At 35.6% G+C, this 23,406-nt stretch overlaps 1 protein-coding gene across 3 annotated transcripts in view; it reads right to left on the bottom strand.

Annotated features, from left to right (window-relative positions):
* Window positions 1-23,406, bottom strand: part of zgc:158464 (uncharacterized protein LOC791139 homolog) — a 132,456-nt gene that overhangs the window by 91,441 nt on the left and 17,609 nt on the right. For all 3 annotated transcript variants that reach the window (XM_051135010.1, XM_051135009.1, XM_051135011.1), the window contains exon 2: window positions 13,196-13,328. In XM_051135010.1, coding sequence (XP_050990967.1) covers window positions 13,196-13,328 — 133 coding nt within the window. The remainder of the gene's footprint in view (window positions 1-13,195; window positions 13,329-23,406) is intronic.

The following is a 23,406-nucleotide window of genomic DNA, read 5'->3' as shown; positions in this document are numbered from 1 at the left end:
ACAATTTTTTATTTTTTAATTTATTATATTTTTTGATCATTTTATCAATTCTGTGTTGTCTGTTTTAATTTTGAGTTTTAGAATTTTATACAAAATTATTATCAAAAACAATGGTAATCAAATTAATACATAAATTAACTTAATTTAAAATATTATTAATCTACTGAACTGTGAACACTTTCTTTTAGAAAACAAACAAATTGTTTTTTTTTTTTTGTTTGTTTCTTTTATTGTTTAGAATATTATTATTACATTATTAAAAAAATAATAAACTGTACTTTGAGAAGTATGTTCTCCTGTAGAATAGTAATATATTTGTCATAATTTCTTTAAGTTAAACCAAACATTTATTTTGTGGGTTAGAAGTGAAGATCTGTGAGTTGAGAGTGTGTTTAACGGTAGTTTGTGCAAAGTGCAGCCCGTTTTATTTCAGAAGGGAGTGAATTAATAAATAACTGCACAGAAACATGGATGACCTAATGAGCAAGCGAAACCCTGCAGGAGGACATTAGTGACAGACAGATTCAACACCCACACAACTAATTACTCTGAATTCAACACATTCACCAAGGTTATTGTTTTACCACTGTGCCACTAATGGTCCCTTTAGAAAGATATTGAGAGCGTTTATTTGAGACAGAGAAACAGAGAATTGGAAATGGATACAGGTGTGCTCATGAGAGTTAATACAGGCGAGCAAAGAAAAAAAAAAAAAAAGAATGTAAATGTTTCAGTACAGTTGGAAAAATTGCTCCATTTTCCTGGGAGTCTGAATGTAAGCGTCAGAGTCTCAAGACATTACAGAGAGAAGGTCAGCGCTGAATAAATGCCATGTGTAAATGTGTGAGGGAGGAAAAAAGCACTGAAATTTCAAAAAGACAACAAACTCTAAAGAGCATCACAGAAGCCAAGATGACTTGAGTCTACTAAGTTTTTTAAGACAATAAGACAAGACTCTGTGTCACTGCTTCAGTTTACTCTCATATAACCAGTGTGTGTGTGAGCATTACTCACAAAACACATCCTGTTCTCTCTAGTCACCACATCACTACACAGGTTATTAACAAAAAAAAAAAAAAACATTATAGCAACACATGATGACATAGCAATACAGTGCCCAAAAGTCTGAAACCACACTGATTCATGCAAAATTACTTCAAAATTTGGTAGCCAGTACGATTTTTGTCATTTAAAAAAAAAAAAAAAAAAAAAACTTGAGTGAAAGTAAAGATTAATTTCTAATTTGAATAAATACTGCTTTTCAACTTTCTATTCACCAAAGAATCCTGAAAAAAAAAAGCATGACAGTTTCCACAAAAATATTCCGCAACACAACTGTTTTTAAGGTTGATAATAATCAAGAATGTTTCTGGAGCAGCAAATCAGTACATTAGAATGATTTCTTAAGGATCATGTGACACTGAAGACTGGAGTAATGATGTTGAAAATTCAGCTTTGATCACAGGAATATATTATATTTTACAATATATTCACATGAAAAAACTGCCATTTTAAATTGCAATAATATTTAACTTTTTTTACGGTATATTTGATTAAATTAATGCAGCCTTGACTCTTAAAAATAAAGGTGCTTTAAAAGGTTCTTCACAGTGATGCCATAGAAGAACCATTTTTGGTTCCACAAAGAACTATTCAGTCAAAGGTTATATAAAGAACCATCACTTTATTACCTTTTTATAATCAGATGAACCTTCTTTCGCCACAAAAAACCTTTTGTGAAACAGAAAGGTTCTTCAGATGTTAAAGGTTCTTCTATGGCATCATGAAGCACCTTTATTTTTTTAAGAGTGTTGGTAAGCAGATGAGACTTCTTTCAAGCACATTAAAAAAAAAAAATATTACCAACCTCAAACCTTTGAACCAGTTGGTTCTTCATCTGGACTGAACAGTGAGGTTTGCTTTAGGATTAAAATGGATGCAGGTTTATCGATCAGTGAAATACAGCAGAGACCGTCAGATCCCAGAGCGGCGACTGTAATATGCTGGTCAAACTGAGGCACTGGACCAATGATGACCACAGTCTGACAGAGATAACAGATCAACATTCATTGAAAACCTGCTCAAGATCACTTCTAATAGTGTTAAGCAGCAACTAACTAAAAGCAGCAATGCTAACTTAACATTAACATAGGTGTTTATTCATCAGCTGTTTAATGGGCTGTTAAAAACCCTTAAAGGAGAAATCCACTTCCAGAAAAACAATTTACAAATAATTTACTCACCCCCTTGTCATCCAAGATGTTCATGTCTTTCTGTCTTCAGTCGTAAAGAAATTATTTTAAATTATATTTATATTATTTTAAGGGAAAGCATTTCAGGATTTTTCTCCATATAATGGACTTCATTAGTGCCCTGATTTTGAACTTACAAAATGCAGTTTAAATGCTGCTTCAAAGGGCTCTAAACAATCCCAGCCGAGGAAGAAGGGTCTTATCTAGCAAAACGATCTGTCATTTGTTTTTTCAGAAAATAAAAATTTGTATACTTTAAGCACAAAAGCCCTTGTAGCACTAGCTCTGGGAAGCGCGTCCACGACGCTACGTACTATTGAATCACGTCGAAAGGTCACACAGAACGTAGGCGGAACCACAGATCCAGTGTTTGCAAAGGGAATGCGCAAAGACTAAGGAAGTGCAAGTAAGTCAAACGCTGTTTGCAAACAAAAAGGTTCAATGATGTCGGACAATTCTGAAGAGGTAGATGGAGTTTTTCCGCCATACTCTTGGATGACAAGGGGGTAAGTAAATTATTTGTAAATTCTTATTCAGGAAGTGGACTTCTTTAAACCAGTCTAGGATGGTTTTACCGTATTTAAATACATTAAACTACATCAAAATTAAAGTTGATGAGCCAACAAATGGGTGTTCTATAATTGGAGACACATTTGGCATTTCAGAAAATGAAGAAAAAAAACTGTTCACTAACATTTATTTTCAGTATCTTATTGAAAACATATTTAATTTTAATAATTCAGTGCTTGACAAACACAAGTTACTTCCTTTTTTTTTTTTTTTTTTTTTTAATGGTATATCTTTATGGTATAATTTTTCAAATCTGTTACAGACAAATTAGGCAATGTGTAGAAATGACAATAAATCATAACAGGAAAAATCCTTCTTGTTTCATTAGACAAACAGTCCTTACATTCCAACACGTGAAACCGAGATAATATTTCACTTACGCATACCTTAAAAATTAAATAAATGCCTATGTTCACAGAACCGTCCACTTGGAGCAAATGTTTTTCATCTGAAAATGTATTATACACAACATACAGTGAAAAAAAAAGGAAAACAAAAATAGAAGAAATGTTGAAATTGTATAAGGGTGCAAAAATAAATCAATAATATTTATGAGATTTTAAAACAACAATTGTATTGTTTTTTTGTGAAAATAGTTCATAAACAGAGTTGACATTTTAAGTAACAGAACTGACAGAATTGTCCGGTGGACTGTCAATTTTTATTGTTACCGCATTGTCACTTTACCATGGTAACGGTAACAGAATTGACAATTTTATTTATTTTATGCCAAAAACTCTACTTGCTAGCATAAGTGCTAAGAGCACATGGCACTAATGTAATCATGATTAAAAGACCTTTAAATAATACAAAGTTTGATCAATGAAAAAATATGTTTCCCTTTTGATATTGTGGTAACAGTTTTGACACTTAAAATAACAAAAAATATATATATAATATAAAATATATAAAATAATAAAATAACACTGTGTAAGAACTTTTTAGATTAAAATATTTTCTGAGAGACAGCACATAGACTTTTCAGTGCTTCAGATCTTATCAGTTAGGAAAAGTGATGACATTTCCTGTATTTTGCATAGTTGTGGGTGATAGACTATGCAATCACCCAAAAATGGCAAAGAATGGTACGGTAACAGAGTTGACTAAAGATTTACGGACACACATAGGAAGAAAGTTTTTTTTTTAAATAATGTTGTAGAATTAGGTAAATGACTCTTCAGGGCTTCTATAAACAAAACGAAGTGTTACCAAACCAAAAGTGCAATAAAAAATTTTGATTACACAATGATTCATGACGGAAAAAATGCAGTGGCTAATTCGGACAACAAGAAATCATGATTTTCAGCTATTTAAGAATAGCAGAAATTATTATATTGTTATGGACTGTAACATATTGTAATTCATAACAATGAGTAACACATTATTAAAATAATTAAAAATATAACCATTTGAAAAAAGCAGAAAAAAAAAGAATGACTTCGGACACCAAATGTATCTGCAATTATAGAATCACCCAAATGCCTAAAATCCTAATAAACCAACAAAACAGACAAGACTAACCAAGTTGGGAGACCAGGCTGGTTCAAAATATTTATTTATCCAGTAGTGAATTGTCACACCGAACTGGAAAGTATGATTCATTGTACTGCAATGATTCATTCGGATGGAACAAACATTGAGTACAAAAACAATTCACTGTGTTCCCAGAAGTTTTCTTACATCTTACCTGTAGTATGTAGATACTGTTTTTTAATTAATGTTTTCAAGTTAGTCATAGAAAATAGTGTGTTGTTATTTTTGTAGGTCACATTTAGCATGATTTTGTGCTTATATTTGATTCTGCAGCACCCATTGAGATCTGCATTGCTTTTGAGCCAGATATTTTAATAAATCATCATCTTGAAGGGTTAAACAGACTAGTAAGATACTTTTCAAGTTTTCAAAAGGGTATTTTAACCATACCTTAACTACTCTGAAGTAGCTGCTCACCAAACTATTCATTATTTTAAGTATTCCCCCAACACTTATTCCTGTTTCATAACAGAACTGAATGAGCCGACATTCACCGTACTGAAAATCTCAATGTGAGATTAAACTCTAAAATTAGACAGATAAAACACAATTAGCTGGATAATTTAACTCAAAAGCATCTCTGAAATTGACACAAAGCCTGTCCTCCTGCTCCTTATCATCTGTTCTCTTGTTCCTCTCATCTGACTGCAATGATATGGTCCACATCAGACTGTACTGACTGGAAACTTTCACCCATTTCACTGCTTCAGAGGACTAAAAGAAGGAAGGAAATGGGAGAGAGGAGGAGGACAGGAAGGAAGAAAACCAGATTACGTTCTTCAAAATAGGTCCTGGAAAGTGTGCAGACTCACTCTACAGCCAACATGACAGATATGAATAGAGTCATTAAGATTTAACTCAATCCACACTCGCAGGAGCGACTCAGATACTCCAGCATGAGGGATGCGTGTCTGGCTTCTGCACCAGATCATGATGATGATGATGATGAAGATGAAGATGAAGACGTCCAGGAGAGAATCACCCACACACTGATGTCCATACAGCCATTAGAAAGATCTTGAATATCACTAGCATGTGTGCAGTTTTATGCTTGACAAATGTCTTGCTTCCAGCTCTACATATAGAAACTGCTTCTGGGCTGGCAGAGAGAAGTGCTGGTCACTTTCTATCAAGAGTTCATACATAATGCATGGTAAATGTATCCATAATGCCTCCTGATACTGTCTAGAATTATCCATTATATCTTTTCATAAATTATTGTCACCACAATATACATTTTATATGACTTGCCCACTAACTTTTCATTTTAATTTAATTCAAAAATAATAGTAATTTGATTTTTGTTATTTAAAATAAGTAGAACAAAGCAAATTACAAGCACTATAGAAAATGCTAGGTTTCATTTAACATGTAGTAAAACTTACTTCAGAAATTGAATAATCAAACATATAAATAGAACACTGCATAGTCTTCACTATATTCAAAAGTGATTTAGTCAAGGGCAGTGAGAGATCTTTTTGTCTTCTGTTGTTTCATTAAAATTAAAGGAGAACAGTTTACAAATAATTTACGTTAATTATGGTTTTTGAGGAAAACATTTCAGGATTTTTCTTATAATAGACTTCAATTGTTCCCCCGATTTTGAACTTCCAAAATGTAGTTTAAATGCAGCTTCAAAAGGCTCTAAACGATCCCAGCCGAGGAAGAAGGGTCTTATCTAGCGAAACTATTGGTCATTTTTTTTTCGAAAAATAAAAATGTGAATACTTTTTAAAGCACAAAAGCTTGAGTAGCACAGGTTCTGGGATGCGCGTTCACGACACTATGTACTACTGAATCACGTCGAAAGGTCACAAGGAACTACAGACCCAGTGTTTACAAAGCGAATGCGCAAAGACTAACAAAGTGTGCAAGTAAGTCAAACGCTGTTTACAAACAAAAAGCTACAACAATATCGGACGATTCTGAAATTGTAGAAGAAAATGTTTTTTTTGCCATTCTCTACCTTTTTGAGCCGGAGTACACAGACGATGAACGTGATTTGTAGTAGCGATGGGAAGTTCGGATCATTTTACCGACTTGGACCTTTGAGTCTTGTTCAGCAAAATGAACGAATTGTTTTTCAAGTCATTTCGTTCATTTTAGCAAAATATAATTAAAATGTTACATGTTACTTCCCTAACACATCTACTGCTTACACAAACGATGACCACACTACAAACAAGACAAAACTGTAATGCTATAAGAAACAGATTAAAAGATTAATTCATTGTTTACCTGGGTCTTTAGTCTATGATTAGCTCACCTCACTTCTTATCTGACAAGTTTTCAGGTTTGAGTCTTTCGTTCATCTTATGGGGCTGTCACGTGATAAACGAACGACTCAAACCCGAAAACTTGTCAGATAAGAAGTGAGGTGAGCTAAACCCGAACTCGAAAAACCCGAAGACTCGAAACAGGTGAACTAATTCCTGTACAGAACCTAATAGGATGTTGTGCATGCGCGACTGAATGAATCACTCCCAGAGACGACTCGTTCTTCCCGAGTCACATTAAAGGTCCATTCAAAATGAATGAATCATTCAAGAGCGCACATCCCAGAGCCTGTGCTACATGAGCTTTTGTGCTTGCTTAAAAAGTACACAAATTTTTATTTTTTGGAAGAAATTACATATCGTTTCGCAAGATAAGACCCTTCTTCCTTGGCTGGGATTGTTTAGAGCCTTTTGAAGCTGCATTTAAACTACATTTGGAAAAATCGGGGACACAATTGAATTCCATTATATGAAGAAAAATCCTAAAATGTTTTCCTCAAAAAACATAATTTCTTTATGACTGAAGACAGAAAGACATGAACATCTTGGATGACAAGGGGGTGAGTAAATTATTTGTAAATTGTTGTTCTGGAAGTGGAGTTCTCCTTTAATGACAGACAGCAGCAGTAATATTAAAACATCAGTATATTGAAACTACTGAAACTGAAATCTGGTTTTCACCTAACTGTTTGTATTTATTTAACACATAACCAACTGTTTACATGAATACTCCATTTGACGAGAAATTTGACTTGATTTAAACTGAATTTAAAGTCGCATGCTGCCTTAAAAAAGAAGTGCTCTCAGAATGCGTGCTTCGGGTGTTTGTCAGTATGTGAGCTCCACTTTGAATTCTTTTTCACTGCTTAGTGCGCTTAAATAGAGAGTAGGCGATTCTGGAGAGGCTAGTGATAGCAAGCTAGCTTTGAAAGCAAGATTATACCCTCCCTGCAAATCAGTTTCCAAAGCCATGCATTCTCCAAAAACACATCAACACACACAGGCAGACCAGAGGCTAATCAGCGACATGATGAGAGGCGGCGTTGGTGGAGGATTGAATGCAATGCTGTCAGGTTACCTCATGTCTTATTCACTGGTGAGAAAATATTACAGTACAAAGCGCATTATATTACAATAATAACTCTTTCCATTCCCGCTCGGCCTGCAATTGTGTAATTGTTTCCTCCATTTTGTATTATTTATTTATTTATTTATTTATTTATTTTATGTAGTGTTGTTTTAGCATATTTAGCCTTCCTCAATTCTGGCTTAATGTCAGCCAACAGGGCCATGGGCTAAAAGTTTGGTCTCTTAGATTTAGTGTTCACCACAGTCAGCACCTCTTTGAGCTCATGCAGTCATTACATTAAGGGAACGATACATCAATCAATGAGTGGGAGGACTGATACTGACCTACTGCTGAGGACACTTAATAGCCATCATCCACAGAAACTCACTGACGCCCACTATCCGCTTCAGCCGCCCCATACGCATCCTCCAGGAACACCAGTGTTAACATTACCACGCAAAGGAAGTGTGTCATCACTCCCAAATACTTTCACCGCTAACTAAACATAGAATTACATAAGCAGAGCACTGTCTGTACACGTCTGCAGCTGAATGCGCTCATGAGTGCTGGAACATCACAGAACATGCAGCAGCTCGTCTGAGCGCAGAAACCAAAGACATGGGAAATGGAGAGTGTGTGTGTGTGTGTGTGTGTGAGAGAGAGAGAGCATGTGTAAATGTGTGTGTGCAGGCATGAGTGAGTGGATTAATAAAAGCTCTCTGATAAAGGGACACATCTGCAGGGCACAGGACACACAGCAGAAACACTCAGTCTGATCTCATTACAACACACACACACACACAACTCTTACAGTTCTTTCATATAAAACTTTTATATAAAAATTATGGTTGCAGCATCATGCTGTTTCCCTATATAAAGCCACTGGCATGATACAATTCTTAAAATTTAGTGACCCAATTTTTGTTTTTTGCTTTTTTCCTCTCCGTTTGGCATTATTGGACAGACACAGCAGAAGGAACAGGAAATTACTTCACAGATCAGAATTAAACATTAGTCAGTACCACAGTGCAGCACAAGGATGACTTGGAAAAGAACAAAAAAAAAAAAAAAAAAAGTCAGCATGAAATTAATATTCAATCTATCTATTTTTATAAATGCATCATACATGCATACGTTTCAGTTTGAACTTTTTTTTTTTTTTTTTAAATCAAACTGTCACAACTGGGTCTTCTAGAGAAATCACTAGTATGCTTAAACACTACCTTTTTAACATTAAAATCTGCATCTATTCAATCAATAACCAGTGCACTGAACCAAGTCTCGGCCCATTTTTTTTTTTTTTTTCAATAACTCATTTCACTCTCAAAATATCTGTCTCTACACTGCAAACATACAGACTATTTATTGTCTAGAAAGGTATTGTAAAGGGGATTTCTTATGTATCAATATTAACTTAATACTGAAAATTCTGTAAAATAAAAGTAAAGTTTATACACAGTATATATCTCTTCTTTCTTTTTTTATTAAATGTATAGTTTGTATAGTTGCATTAAATAAGGATGAAAAACTAAAATGAAATACCAGAAACAATGGATTCTCTGTTGGACAATATTCCTTAAATATATGAATTTCCTAGTTTATTCCTGACATTTTCCCCAATAAATAATAAGTATATACACACACACTCTCATACACGTACGTGCACACTGACACAAAGCAGATTGAAGACACATTTTCACATACTCCACTAAACCCAAGTGGTGAAATATTGGGGGAGTGAGAGAGAAAGCCTGAGTCAGCAGATGCTGTGAAACTGCAGCTCAGTGTGAGAATGTTCACTGAGGAGGAGACAAACACTGATAGAGACAACCAATCACAGGCCTCAGAACTCTCCTCAAATCTGTTTTCTGCATCATCAATCCACCACAAGCAAACACAAATACTACATGATGGGCTGCACTACTGCCAGTGAACCACACTCTCCTCATGCAATGAGTGTGTGTGTGTGAGAATGAACATGAGTGTTTGTTTGCGTAGCACAGAGACCTTGAGGATTGTGGGAAAGTTTCCGAATGATGAAACGTGTTACAGAGACGTACGAGTATCATCACACATGAACACAGAAACACACACTGGAGTTCAGGCTGACAGGTCACAACAGCCTTACTGCCTTCCTGAAACTTCAGACGTGTTTAAACACATACAACAGCTCAGCGAAAGTGTCTCTGTTAGTTTAGTGTCTCCGTGACTGACAGAAAAAGAAAGAAAGGGAAAAAATACAAGAGAAATTGCTCACTTCCTTTACTTAGTAAGTTATTCCACACACAGTATCGAAGGAAATGCCATGCTTCTTCTACACACTCACACATTAATGTGATGCAAGTGTGTGTGTGACAACACTACAGCAGTGCTGGAAATACTGATGGGGAAACACCAACACATTCCACACACCATCCACAGAGAACACACACACATACCCACACACACGAACTGACTCGCGCACACATACTGGCATATATCACCACGGTATACATTTATAAATGAATCTCATGAACAATGTCATATCTCCTGCTCATATTTAACCGCAAAAATAAAAGAAAAAAAATAGGCCTCAGGGCCATGGAATTTCTTAGTGTACAATTTTGAATTTTAACATTATTTTTATAATAAATTAAATAATCCCAAATTTCAATACAGTAACATAACATGTACATATTGATCTTTAAATAAATAAAACACTATACATTAATGCACTTTTAGAAAAAGTGTAATTAAAATAAAATAAATAAAAAGGCAGCATGTGTTACACTAATGGCCCTATTGTTATAACATTTAAATATTTTATATAAACATATATAATACTTTAGACAGATAGATAGATGTTATCTATCTCTGGTAGCAGTTAAACAAAAGACCCAGATTTGTAGGAATTGTGCCAATTTTTCATGTAAGTACAATTCATGTAGTCAAAACAATGTGCCAAACAATTTCAAAAATGCATAAATATGGACAGCATTTAGACATTAAAGTAACGAGCCAATAAAATGCCTGTTTCATCTCCCCTTCTGTTTAGAAAGCTACAAAGCACATCCAAGATACATTTATTTATTATTTTATTTTCTCTATGTGTTCTGTGACAGGACAGATGGCTCAGATGGAAAGATAAATAGATGAAAAAAGGAAGAAGGAATAGAGTCCAAATGTAAAAAAAATAAATGTCCAGCTGTCCTCCTCAGAGGTGATGACGTGTTACGAAACATCAACCTGGGAAATTATGCGCTGAGCTGATTTACGAGACGCCTGTTCCTCTGTTCAAATACAGTTGGAAAAGAACAAACCAGCTTTTGCAACCCAAAGTCAAACAAACAGAGCCACAGTGATTCTAGTGTTGGAGTCATGCTGAGTGGATGATTAAACTGTGAAGTCATCTGTTCAAACTGAGAGGAAGAGACAGAAGCTGAATCATCTAAAACACTGCAGGTTCCTCACACCGATCCATCCAACAACTCACCCTAAGGGTATCGACACACCAAACGGACGCCAAAAAACTAGCGCTGAGGAAAACTGATTGTGGTGCTACCTAAGGTTGCCTTGCATCGCCTGAGAAAAGTTGCACTAGAAGACACCGGACAGACTACAACCAACAGCCAACTAGCAAGTATACTCTACGCTTGCATAAGAGAACATAACTCTCCCACACCAGCAGGTGGCAGTAATCTGTATTCGGTGGTATTCAGCATTCAAGCAGTGTTGGGTCCTATCGTCAGCCTGCGAGATTGCCCATACATGATATTATCGTGCTAATTTATTGAACTATTTACATATTTAGTTTCATTGCCCAAAACCAGCTCCAGCATAAGGCTAAAGCAGCCTAAAGTTTTTAATATGACTTAATTTGTATTTAACATGACAACAATTGAATAAAAACATTTACTAATTATAATACTCACATTTCCTTAGTTATTCAAAAAGCAGCTACCAGTTACAGAAAACGAGCAAAGAACATTATCACTGATTAGCCTAGCCTTGTCTAGTGCAAGTGTATGCATTTTAACAAACACTTGTGTTATAAGTGAAGCTATCTACACTGTATGATGAATAAATCTCTCACCACACGCCTGTGGCACGCTAAGGCTCCGACACGGCCACCAGAGCTGATTGCGGCCACTATAGTCAATGCTTGCGTTTATACCCGATGTGCCGCTGCTCGTTTAAGTGTCCCAGAAGTGTCTCTCTGCACTGCATTGCTAAAGTTAGGCCAAACCCCCACCTCATCCCTACCCACCCCCCAACCATTCGAATTTCTGTAGGCGGCTTTATTTTAATGGGCCTATTTATCTAACTATTTATCTAATGGGCCGTTTTGTGACATCACAGCATCCGGAAAACAAACGCTGTAGTCCAAAGGAAGCTTTCATTGTAGTTCTTGAAAAAGGATTTTTTAAAAACAAAATATCTCCCTTCAGATTGGACTTTGAGATTTGTAACTTTGTAGATCTTTTTTATGCCTAAACATGCAAACCACACACTGACTAAAATTAACAAAAATAGATAGGTATAATAGGACCCCTTAAACAAATGTTACCTTTTTGTAAAGCGTTACCCATAATTTTTTTGTTGCATATGGACTACTTCCATAATCATTTTAGGGTTTGAAATAACATGCGAGTGAACAAATGATGGCAGTGTTTTCATTTATGGTAAACTAGCTGTTAATAGTTCTGCAGTGTCTCAGTCTGACCTTGAGAAGCACTGTTTACCCTGCATCTACATGGTCCGTTTGTTGAGTAATTTGGTTGGTTCATCTGGGCTAACAGCACCAGACTGCAGTGAATCAATGACAGATTGCCTCTCCATTGTTTGAGCCACGCTGAGTGGAGGAACACAGGCACTTCCTCTTCAAAGCCCATTATAGCATATACAAACAGCCAACAGTGTCTGTGTGCATGCGTGCATGCGGTTGTGGCCTTGTACGTGGACACGTGACCACAGTACCTGACATATGCAGATTGTTTATGGAGGTTGCACTGTATTTACCGGACTCTAGACAGCTCACATATGGCCGCCGTTTGATTCAGACAGGTGAGAGGATTTCTTTGAGCACTACTCTGCTCAAGCAGGGCTAATTGCTGCCATAGACCCATGAATTTTGTCTAAACAGAAGCACAGAGCAGCTGTTTCGCAACATATAAAGGAAGTCATCACAATCTGCAGGATCTAATTGATTGTTGTTTTTTTGTTTACAGCGCTAAACGGAAAACGAAAAACAGAGGAAATTAGACACCACATTTCCAAGGACTAAGAAAAAAACAAATCGCATCTAACGGAAGCCATGTTTAACAGCAAGAGAGTGACTTACTAAGCGTAAATTGAGCGAGATCCCTTGGGCCTAGTGCACACATTTAAACAGGCCCAGATGCATTATCATGCTTGATTATATTCTCCCAGAAGTCACTTCAGAGTTTGCAATCATGAAGCTGAACAGTACAAAAGATGATGCATTGAATTACTGTGGGAAAACACCTTCATCTTACCAGCCATCATCTTCTGGGCTTCGTAGGGCTCCATGTAGCCGTCGTTCTCTGCTGGCTTTTCTGTGACCGTTTGGGTGCCTCCCGCCTGGTCCGCTGCGTCAAAGGGGTCGGCATAGTCCTCTAGAATGATAAGCTGCAAAATAAAAGGAAAAAAGTGTCATTTAAATTTGGTCAAATTAATTACATCATAGGCTGCTCCCTAATATAAAATTTCATGTATATAAATAAAGATATATCAATATCAAGGCGTTTTAAACGTCTTTTATAAAGTGAATAGAGCAGCGCAATCGAGTCTGGGTTACCCTGTGAGAAGATAATCAGAGGGTAAGACTCATTTCATTCTCTGACTTTCATTAATTTATTTCAGTCCCACTGTTCCTCTCTCTGCAGGGTCAGGACTCAAAGGATGCTTATAGACAGAGGCTGTGGTGAAAGACAGAAGGTAGCCGAACTCTCTCCTCAGTATCAGGCAGAGTAATTATAAATTCACACACAAATACTTTCAAAGATTAGTCTTGTTAGCCTAGCTTTTTAATATTGACAAACTCTGGTCCATTCTGTATTAAATTTTGGCCAAGAACTGCTCACTTAGACTTAATACGTTGGATAATTTGATACGTTAGATAATTTGACTGACAGTTTATCTATTTATTTACCAAGACCATCTGTACTGATAACAACCTAAAAAAAAAAAAAAAAAAAAAAAAAAAAAGTAGTTCACTGTGTAATTTACAATTTATTTCATTCTAATAGTAATAAATATGCATTATTGTAACAAATATAACTGGAAAACAAGACAAATTGTACAGTTCTACTCATAAACTCAAGGGATAATGAATCTCTGAGATTCTTTTAATGTTCTAGTCACAACTTTGATTCATGTTTATTAGATGATATTTTAGATAAGCTAGATCCTACCTCATGGTCTGCTTTGCCTTAGGGCCACCAAATCCTATCTGAAGGACAAAACTTGTTATGTCATTATTGAGAATTTGTCTTCCTACCTCACACTTTTAAACTGTGGTGTCCCACAAGGCTCTATTTTAGACCCTATTTTATTTTCTCTGCATGTCTCTTCCTTGGACTTGATTTTCCTCAAACACAACTTTTTTTTTTATTATTTATTATCTCTATGACTTACAGTTGTCAAACAACACATATCATGTGAACATATAAACATTTACTATCCACAGTCTATTTACATTGCCTATTTTTGTGTTATAATCCATTTCATATCCGTGCAATATGTATGAAACGGTCAGTGAGGGGACTGTGGGTGGTTTGTGGGTGTGCCGTCTGAGGCTGAGTCTACTCTAAGACAGACAAAGAGAATCAACAGAAAAAGTATAAACTGTTCTTCACTGCTCACACAACATTGCACAAATACAGGCTTTGGCAGGCAGACACATTTAATTGCAGTCCTGTTCTTCTCCTTTTCTAAAGGGTATTTCACATGCATGATGGTAATTAGATGCACATGACCAACGCTCTGAGATTCATTCTTTACCTCTAGACGGTTTGTCAAATTGGAATTTAGTCTCCTGACACCAAAGCTGTAATCAACAAGTCGGTGCTTCAAAATACACCATTTCAAGGGAGGATGTGACAAAACAATAAGCTTCTGTACAAGGAAGTGTTGTGCTGGAATACCAGTCATCCAACAGAGCGTAAACTACAGCAATACAAAGATCTATGCACGTGTGACGCTAACCATGCAATCACCCATAGCATTCTGCAATGTTAATGCCAACTCATGTTCAAGAATCTGTGATATCCCTTCACCACATGATTCATTATTAATAAAGTTTTAATGAATTATTCAATTTAGTATAATGGCAATATTATCTGCGGTTTGAAATTAAACATGCCGGTGATTTTGCCCCCAGAAAAAAGGAAAGAGCTCAGTCTGATTGTGCCATCTGCTCCGCTGGTTCCTGGCAAAGGTTTAGACTTTGAATTTGGACAAGTCTCTGGATTCCTCTGGGGCAGAATGTCCACCATATGAGATAGTTTGGAGCAAAACAAGTACAGTAGAAGCTGGTTTGCACAATCGATTCACTCTAAACACAAACTAAAACAAATTCCATTCATCTCACATATTTTACATTCTTTGTAGAAGGTCAGAGTGTGTTTTGGAATTGAATCTCTGTAATTGTTCTCTATGCTTTGTGGTCAAAGAAAGACAAGAGCATTACCATAATTGCAGAACTACAAATAGACCTCAGCCACACATGAAAAGGAAACCTCTAGTCACAACTTCTTGATTTATGTATACTGGATGATATTTCAGATAAGTTAGAACTTACCATAGCACAGGGTCTGATTTACTTAAAGGAGAAGTCCACTTTCAGAACAAAAATTGACAGATAATGTACTCAACCCTTGTCATCCAAGATCTTCATGTCACTCTTTCTTCAGCCGTAAAGAAATTATGTTTTTTGAGGAAAACATTTCAGGATTTTTCTCCATATAATGGACTGATATGGTGCCCCGATTTTAAACTTCCAAAATACAGTTTAAATGCGTCTTCAAACGATCCCAAATACGGTTGTAAATGATATAATATTTTGTATATGCAACTTATTTTTATTGTACATTACAAAAAAAAGTAATTTTATTAATTGATTTTTTTTTTTTTTTTTTAAGATTTATTTTTGGCATTTTTATGCCTTTATTTAGATAGGACAGTGTAGTTTGACAGAAAGCAAAGTGAGAGAGAGAAGGGGGTGGGATCGGGAAAGGTCTACAAGTCAGGATTCAAACTTGGGACGCCCGCAGCGCAACGCCGCTATATGTTGGCGCACTAACCATGAGGCTATTGGCGCCGACATCATTTTATTAATTTCAACAAATTTACCATCAATACAGACACTGCATATCTATTGTCTTTGGCTCTGTCCATAGCATCCGATGCATTTTTTCACTGACACGCCCCCAACTCGGAAACACGGGCTTAAGGAAAATTTCAACTCGTAAATATGATCTATCCGACATGACTTGAATGCACGAAGTTAAATCTTGCTTTGTAAGAAACCTACTATATGACGGTAATAGAAACCCATGAAATTTGCAAATGATCAACTTCCATTTTGATGAATGCATCTATGTTAAAACAGTTACTTGCTGTCTTTTCTTCTCCCTCACTTTCAACTCTCTCTATACAGGAATCTCTCAACACCATCTGTCCTTTTTGCAACTCTTCCAGAATGCAGCTGCCACTCTTCTGACAGACAACAAGAATGGAGAATATTACACCAGTCTTGGCTTTCCTCCATTGGCAATCCAGTACACAACTGAGTTTAAGGTGCTACTGTTTGTTTTTAAGCCTTTGCATGGTTTACTACCATACTGAACATTGCTGATTTTCTCCAGGCCTCTAATGTATTATTTTTATATTAATATTTATCCATTTGGAAAGCCCTTTTATCCAAAGTGACTTACACTGCATATAAGGTACATATTTTATAAATTATCATTGATAGTGCCACAATCTACTGCTTGAGCTACAGGAAGGCTACACAATATTACAGATGTTCTAGTCAAATTATCTGTGTCTGTACCTCAGAGTGACTGGGCCTTTTCTGCTGTTGCTCCCAAACTGGAGTAATAGTCCACTATACATCATATAAATCAGATTTCTCCTACATTTCAAACTAAACCGTTTCAGTTACAGAAAATAAAATGTGCATAGTACTGAAATGACAGAAAGAGTAAAGCGAGGACAAGACATTTTGAAATTAAGTGACTGGGTCCAGGACATGTTGCAGGCCAGATTAAACATACGTCCCCAACATGAGCATCACAGCTCAGTGTTCTGGAACAGGTTAACTCTTAATGCCATCACAAAACCAGGTGAAATGGGCTGCAGAAAAAATACAAAGATGAAAAATACTAAAATACAAAAAGATGAAAGAATACCACTAGAAGTGGCAAAAAGAACCTCACAAATAGTCATAATTTTTAAACAATTTTTTTGTTCACTCTGTCCACCTTAAATTGTTTGGACAAACAAGTAGTCACACCCCATGCCACTGGTGAACACAACAACACAATCAGTTAAATCTGTCCGGTCAAGAATACAAAGCTCCACGGAATCAGTGTTTGTAATGACTCTTCCAAAAAGTCAACTTACAAATGGTCAACTTGTTGCAGTTTCTTCACATAAAACTGGAGAGAAACAAGTATTTTAACATCAAAACATCTACAGTCTTCATAGAAAAGAAAACATCTACATAATCCAAGATCCAAAATTAGTATTTTAAAACTAAGTTTGCTGGAAACCCTGCATTTTTCTAAGTTGAAGGTATGAGGGGGCTGTAGCAGAGCAGAACAGAGAGGCCATCATCATCTCTGTGTGTAATTACAGGCTATTCCTCTGTGTGCTGTGGGATTGAGACAGGGGACGAGACCAAGCATGAACATAAACTCCAGTTTGCTTTCCTACCACAGATAAAGTTCCTGCAAAACATCACCGTTAATCACAAACTTTAATGGCACAATGATACATGGTAGAAACAACAGCACTACAATTCATTTCAGAGTCAGAGCTCTTTTTCTCTCAGACTGCCATGTTCGCTCCCCTCGTCATTTCCAGTGTTTACAGAGGGACGAAAGCAAACCCAAACCACACCAAACTCTGACTGGAGCTAAAACCAGAAACCAGCGTCAGAGAGAGACGAACACAGCAGCACTTTATGGGATCAGACCGAAGTATATACTATACTACTCCTACCATTTCTGCAGTATGTAGTATGGATTTTTCAATTTTCAGTATGGATTACCTACAGCAATTTTTTAAAGTGTAGAGCAGAACACACTGGACAGAAAACTCAAAGCGCAAAATGTCACAGAATGCTCTCTACTTGACCATGTAACCCAATGTGATTAATAAAACCATTATGAAGTAAAATTAAGCATGATTTTTAATATCTCTTTCAATATTTGATCTGACTGCCAAATTGAGATATTTGAAGAAATCGAGCTAAAATGTTAAATAATTTTAATTTTTAATTTTTTAATTGTTTATTTCAGAGAAGATACCTATAGTAGACGTCACTCATAGTGAGCTCATGTGTGCATGAGTATAGTGTTTAGTGTGCATTTTCTGAAAAACAGTTTTTTACATTAAAAAATATATATAAAATATAAAAAAATATATAAAATAAAAATATACAATAGTGTATCAATGATAATAAAAGAACTGGTTTATTTTTATATACCGTTTATATAAAAGAGTAGCCAGTATGAAGAATAAACTGCACAGTACACTTGTGTTTCATTTTAAATATGTTGGCTTGATTAGCACACGACAGGTGGACAGAAGATGTCCTCGATTGAATAACACCATCAAGATATTTCTCAAATATTACCTGGCTCAAGTACCAAATGCTTTAATGCCCTGGGCTTATAGAAATGCTACTAGCTGATGTTATGCTAGAAATGCAGTCTTATCGTAAAGCAAGGGCAAACAACCATCAGACAGAGGACAGGATGGAGCAGATATATTTATAGCCATCTTTCAATCTCACATGAGAAGCCAGTCAAAAAGCATTTTCACCGTTGTTAATGCTGTGGTTTCAGAGGGGCTGTTTTCACTCTGAAACACATCAAGGTCAGCCTTGAACTCCATGAGAGCTCAGGAGCACCATTATCTGAGTCTGACACAGAGGCATCCAAAGCATTAATACGCTTTCAAAGAGTGAGATTCACCCTCTATAACGGAGCTAAATCAGTACTATAAAACCATTCAGGTAAAATAAGCATGAAGACAGAGAGAGGGTAAGAAAAAACAGAATACTCCTACAGCAGTGATCATCAATGGCACATTCAAAATCACGTTCAAACTCCCTTAGCAAACATTTTACTATAAACAAAGAGAATTTCAGCATGCAAATGCAAAAATGGTCAACAGCAAAGACATTTTAACATAAAATGGACGAATGAAAAAAAAAAAAGACAAAAGAACAGTATCCTTAACTTCACAGAGGAATTACAGTGGTTTAATTTCTTCAAAGTTAAAAAATAAATATATTTCCATAATGCATATGAAATTAACATAGCTGAGAAAATAGCAATTATGGAATTTATTAACTGATTCAAAATCACATTCTTTAGCAAACATATGCACAAAGACATAGGCGGAGAGTAAACCACCTCCAGGGTAAGGCTAAAAACAGCAAAATCTGTTAACTACAAACATCATAAACTCGTATTTTTAGTAAAGAACCTGACATGAGTGTCACATAGGCTAATAAAATATGTTTTAATGGGATTGAATTTGTATTTAACCTGATTACAATTTAATAAAAACATTAGAAATTGATAATTATAACATTTCATTTTCATGATTATTCAAACAGTGAATAAATTATATACTGAAAGCGACTTTATCACTAACTTTGATCTATTGCGAGTTTAAGCACTCTCAAAAAAAAACAAAAAAAAAACAATTATCATTATAATCAATGAAGCTATCTCTTAATTACATTGCATGTACATCTGCGCTTTGTTGTTTATGATGAGAGAATTCAAGAGTTCAACAAAACTGATCAGTTTCGGCGATGACTCATCTGAATGCCTCTGATTGGCCATTCCATTCCTAAGCTCAACAGAATGGCATGTGATTGGTTATAATCAATGCGCAACACTATAAAAACGTCTAATTACAGTTCAACATGAGCAGATCTTAATTTAATGCCACAGTCTATTAGGGCTTGTAGCTATCGATTAATCGCGTAATCGGATAAGAAGTCATTTTTCTTTATTAAAGAGCAATATTAAATATACAAGCGAAAATAAGATAAATAAACAATTTGTTTCCTTTTTAGAAAAATCAACATTTCTCTTGCTGAAATTGCTTACATTAATAACCATGAAAACTAAACCCATTTAATGCATGTTTTTTGCCAATAGGTGGCAGCAAGTCACTGTTAAGTAAGCGAGTCATTGCGATTAAACAATCATTTAACAGGTGATTCATTGAAAAACGAAACACCGTCATGTGCTCAAAGACACAAAACAGTGCTGTGGCTGTGTTTGGAATGGTTATTTGTTGGCAAGATAGAGCAAAAACAGGCAATATGCTGTCTAAAATGTAAGTCTCTTAATAATACGTTCTTGTATATTGATGAACTGTTGCATAAAATCAGTATCACATTTGTAATCATGCTGAGACACTCTTCATTTGATATATTCACTTACTTTTTGTGTCACAGAGAGAGAATGAGACAATCAACATAAATAGCACTTAGTCTTTCACAAAACATAGCTAACTTAGGGACATCATAACGAACCACCATTAATTTAGGGTCTTAAATTTGTCCAGCGTTTATTGGTTTGTGAGTCAGTAATAATAGTCCGTGGGGAAACACAGTGTTCAGTGTGTAGTTACAGTAAATGGACCAAACGAAGCCTCGAGGCAAATAATTTGAATCAATGATTTTTTGTATTTGAATTACTCGAGTTACTCGAGGAATCGTTTCAACCCTACAGTCGACACTTTCTATTAATTTTCACTTTGTTAGCAACAGACTCAATAGATTTGTCTGTGCAAGGGGCATTTCTGTCCAATTTAGTGGCATTTTTTGCCCCAAGCCTTACACACACTCCACCTATGCACAAAGATATTTTCAGCATGCAAATGTAAACAGGTCAGACATTTTAACACAAAATGGACTAATGGATCTGTCTTAATGGCTGAAAACAAAAGAACAACAAAAGAACACCATCCTTGACTTACAGGGATGAATTACAGTGAATTTGTTTTCTTCAAAATGTAACATATTTGCATAATGCACAGCTGAGAAGTTAACATAATGGAATTTATTGCTTTATTTAACAGCTAAATATTTTTTCACATTTTTAAATGTACATTAACATATTCAGATATCATGTTTTATTCACAGTCCCCTTGGCCATTCGGTTTTCTAAAACACATCTGAGAAACTGAGCTAAAATGATTAATAAAGGGAAAGATGAATTATACTGAAACAACAGCATGTTGCTGCATTTCCCATATATGCAAAGTTTAGAGTGATTTTCAGCCATCCTCCACTCAACCATACTTAACAAGCTGTTTACGCTGAACGAGGGGAGAATAATTAAGCACAGTGGCTCTTAGTAAAGCAGGGCCCGTGTGACTCGTAGAGGGGAGCAGGGCCTCCTGGAGCGGGACGACCAGCGGGACCCGACCATCTGTTGGCTGCATGTGCTGGGCGTGTCAAAGCCACACTTGTCATGAAAGTCAGAGTGGAGCACAGCTCCATGCTACACATGCCCTTGAGGAACATGGTGAGAAAAACAGCCCTAATTAGTGCTCTAAGATCAGCCGCACCAATCCTCAGACACAGTAAACCCTGTGTAAGTTCAGGAGGTTGAGGTTGTTTAGTCACTAATGTCAAAAAATTATAACAATAATTAAACTAAAAAAAAGAGAGTGAAAATATAGTATAATTCTAAACATATTAAATGATAAACAATTAAATTATATTACAAAGATATAAAATAAAATTGAATTACAAACATTAAATATATATTATTAAATATAATTTTCTATAATATATTATTTTAAATCTAAAGAACGTACTTATATAGAATAGAATATGCATGATATAGAATGTACTTAAATTATATTATTTTAAAATAAAAAATGTCTACCTCAAATAAAAAGTAATTCTAAAATAAAAATACATTAAAATAATATTAATATAATAAATGTCTACATTATGTTTTTGCTAAAACGCCTAAAGTAATATTAAAAGTACCTCAAATAAAAAATTATTTAATTATAAAAATGTGAAAATGTAAATAAATGTCTATTATAAATGTCTATATTACGTTTCTGCTAAAAAAAAAACAAACAAAAAAAAAACATCTACCATAATATTAATATAACGACAATGCAATAAATAAAGAAAGAAAGAATGACCTGAATGAAGAATGACTTTAGAATGACCAAAAAAAAAAAAAAAAAGTATATTTACAGTGTCTACTAGCAGAGACCAACTGCCAGTACTAACCAGCTTGAGCTAAGTTAAACCTTGAGCCCTTCAGCAATAGATAAGCTGAAGCAGCTCAATGTGCATCTGCAAGACATCTCATAGAGACTCATGATTGTCTGCAACGTCTGCAAGACTCTGCTGCCTTTAGGCCAAGCATCTGCACAAGCAGAAACACACAACTTCTACTCCATTACAGAGAAACGTTACAAGATATTCAAATCATACAATCTTCATTAGAGGGAATGAATTTGAAAAGCAATTAACATTAAGAACGCAGGGAAGACAGAAGCCAACTGCACACTATTGTAATACTGCTGGTCTATGTCTCAATCCATCCGCTAAAATTTCTCTTAGAAGGAATGATGATAAAAACATCCTTTGAGGGTCATAAATTTTACTGGAGTCCAAAAACTGTAATTCTCACACAGTTCAGATTACCGATGTTCGTGTCTGGATTTGTCGCTTCCAGCAGATCTGCATCTCCAGAGATATTCCCACTCGATGTTGTTCTGATAACGCTATCCCGGCTGTCAAAGCGCCAGAGATGGCGAGTGGAGAGAGTCTGACGCTGATGATTTACATCTGAGCCGTGGGGATTTGAGCAGCAGATAACCTAATAGGACCAGAGGCTTAACAGCACGATTGCATTAAGACCCGTTTCAAAGGGGCCCTTTCTGCTGCTCTTGTGTTTTTGCCGCAAACGCTTTGTAAAGCGCCGATCAAATCTAATGAGTAGACCCCACTGAGAGGACAATCCACAACACTAGAGCAAAACCTCCAACACAGGAGGAGTAAAAAGAGAAAGGAGAATGAAACTACACTAGACCAGCAAACCACATCCTCGATTTGATAGAGAGAGCAAACATTTGTCCTCAAAGATGCTCAACAATACAAACAGCATTAATGCGTTCTTCATGTAATTTATTACATACCAAAAAGGCACACACAATTCTAACCACAAAAATAATAAGGCTGCTATGACTGCATTGACAGACAACCTGTTATTTGGCTTTGTTTTATTGCAAATGTCATCTGTGTATGCAGCTTTAGTTTTTTTTTTTTTTTTTTTTTTTTTTCCATCATACAATCATACAATATCAATATTTATCATATTCATTGACCATTGCCAGGGAAGGAAATTCTTTCCACATGTTTGATAGTTTTTGAAACATTGCCTGTTTGTTCACATTTGAACTCCACAGAGTAGCTAGC

This window comes from Labeo rohita, chromosome 18 (assembly GCF_022985175.1).
Source record: "Labeo rohita strain BAU-BD-2019 chromosome 18, IGBB_LRoh.1.0, whole genome shotgun sequence".
NCBI lineage: Eukaryota > Metazoa > Chordata > Actinopteri > Cypriniformes > Cyprinidae > Labeo > Labeo rohita.
Note: the sequence above shows the minus strand (reverse complement) of the source record. Positions and strands in the feature narration are given on the sequence as shown.